General features: G+C 44.2%; 1 protein-coding gene across 1 annotated transcript in view; it reads left to right on the top strand.

Moving 5' to 3' along the window:
* Positions 1-715: 715 nt before the first annotated feature.
* LOC106535515 (uncharacterized) overlaps positions 716-1,358 on the top strand; it is a gene marked incomplete at its 5' end in the record, with an annotated part of 8,697 nt that continues 8,054 nt past the window's right edge. Inside the window, 1 exon segment of the mRNA XM_014032531.1 lies at positions 716-940. Within this exon segment, the coding sequence (XP_013887985.1) occupies positions 716-940 (225 nt within the window).

Below are 1,358 nucleotides of genomic sequence, written 5' to 3'. Positions count from 1 at the left end.
AAAAAAAAAAAAAAACAAACTCTGTATATGATGAACAATGTGCGGTTTCAACATCTCATCAAAACAGTAATATACATGTCCTTAAAACTGAAACAAAGGCTTATTTTGTTACAGTTAAAGGTGTAGTAAGTAGAGATAGGGACTCGTGACTTGGACTTAGACTTGAGTCGCACTTTAGTCTCTACTGTTAGAGACTTAGACTTGACTTGGACTTGCAAAAAACACTTGTGCACATCTTTAGTAATAAAACCTTCAGCTGATTCCACGTCCTTTATTAATCCACATGGAGTAAGAGTTGAGAAATGTTGACTTTGTAAACAGACCGAGTGTTTTATTGTTGCAGGTTGCAGCTCCTGTGACTCTGGTTGACGTCAGAACCGGACTCCCTGCAGCAGAACCGACAAACAGAACCRGTTTTAGTTTGATCTTCATCGCCTCACTTTAAAGCATGGAGCATCGTAGGAACAATAAAGGGTGGAGTTATCACGCTGTTGAACGTAAGCACCTGAAGCTAAACGAGCTGAAACAAGCAGATGAAGAGATTAACCTGCAAAATCCGTACCTCAAGAAACTGAACTGGAACATTCCTCGTAGTCCTGAACCAGAGTTCCATGTGTGTCGTCTGAAACATGACACAACAAGAGAACGTTTATTAGGAATCAAAAAAAAAAAAGGCTTCTTGTATCCATTTGATGATCCTCCGACGGACAAAGATCCTCTGGTGTGGTGGAGCTTGTCTGTGGGACCAGAGGAGATAAGGTCTGCTGAGACCAGGCTCCTGGAGAAGACTTTCCCAGACCGAACCGAGGAGCAGGTCCGTGAGCAGCAGAGCTTCCTGTGGAAGTTCACCTCCTCCCCAGCCTTCCAGCATAMATCCAGGCTGGGCTCGTACCGCTTCACCTTCCCCCTGGAGGAGGTGCTGAGTGCCTACAGCCAGCAGGTAAAACTCTGAGCTTTCACTGATCCTTAAAGACAAGGTTTTACTGCTCTGTACACTTCCTGTTCCTCTCCTCCATGAGAAAACTGTTGAAGAGCTTCAGCTGATGGTTTGAACCAATGAAAACTGGTCTTAAAGTGACGGTTCTGTGGAAAGGGGATGAACAAATAATGTCTTACCTGTTGTAGATATCTCTTGAACCACTTCAATTTGGAGATTTTTAACCTTTTTCACATCGTCTCGACTCAGCCCTACCCGGGTCCACTTGGCGCTGGTTCAGAGTCTTTCCTTTGGGTGGTCTCACCCACTTCCAGCTCAGTTCTTAAGACCTACCCCTAAAGACCAGTGAGACCTAACTACCCTTCAGTGTTGTGTAAAGTACCACAAAGTGATACTTGAGTAAAAGTACAAGTACCTTACC

The sequence above is a fragment of the Austrofundulus limnaeus genome, unplaced genomic scaffold, assembly GCF_001266775.1.
Source record: "Austrofundulus limnaeus strain Quisiro unplaced genomic scaffold, Austrofundulus_limnaeus-1.0 Scaffold1477, whole genome shotgun sequence".
Classification (NCBI taxonomy): Eukaryota; Metazoa; Chordata; class Actinopteri; order Cyprinodontiformes; family Rivulidae; genus Austrofundulus; species Austrofundulus limnaeus.
This window is presented reverse-complemented; position numbering and strand designations above follow the sequence as displayed.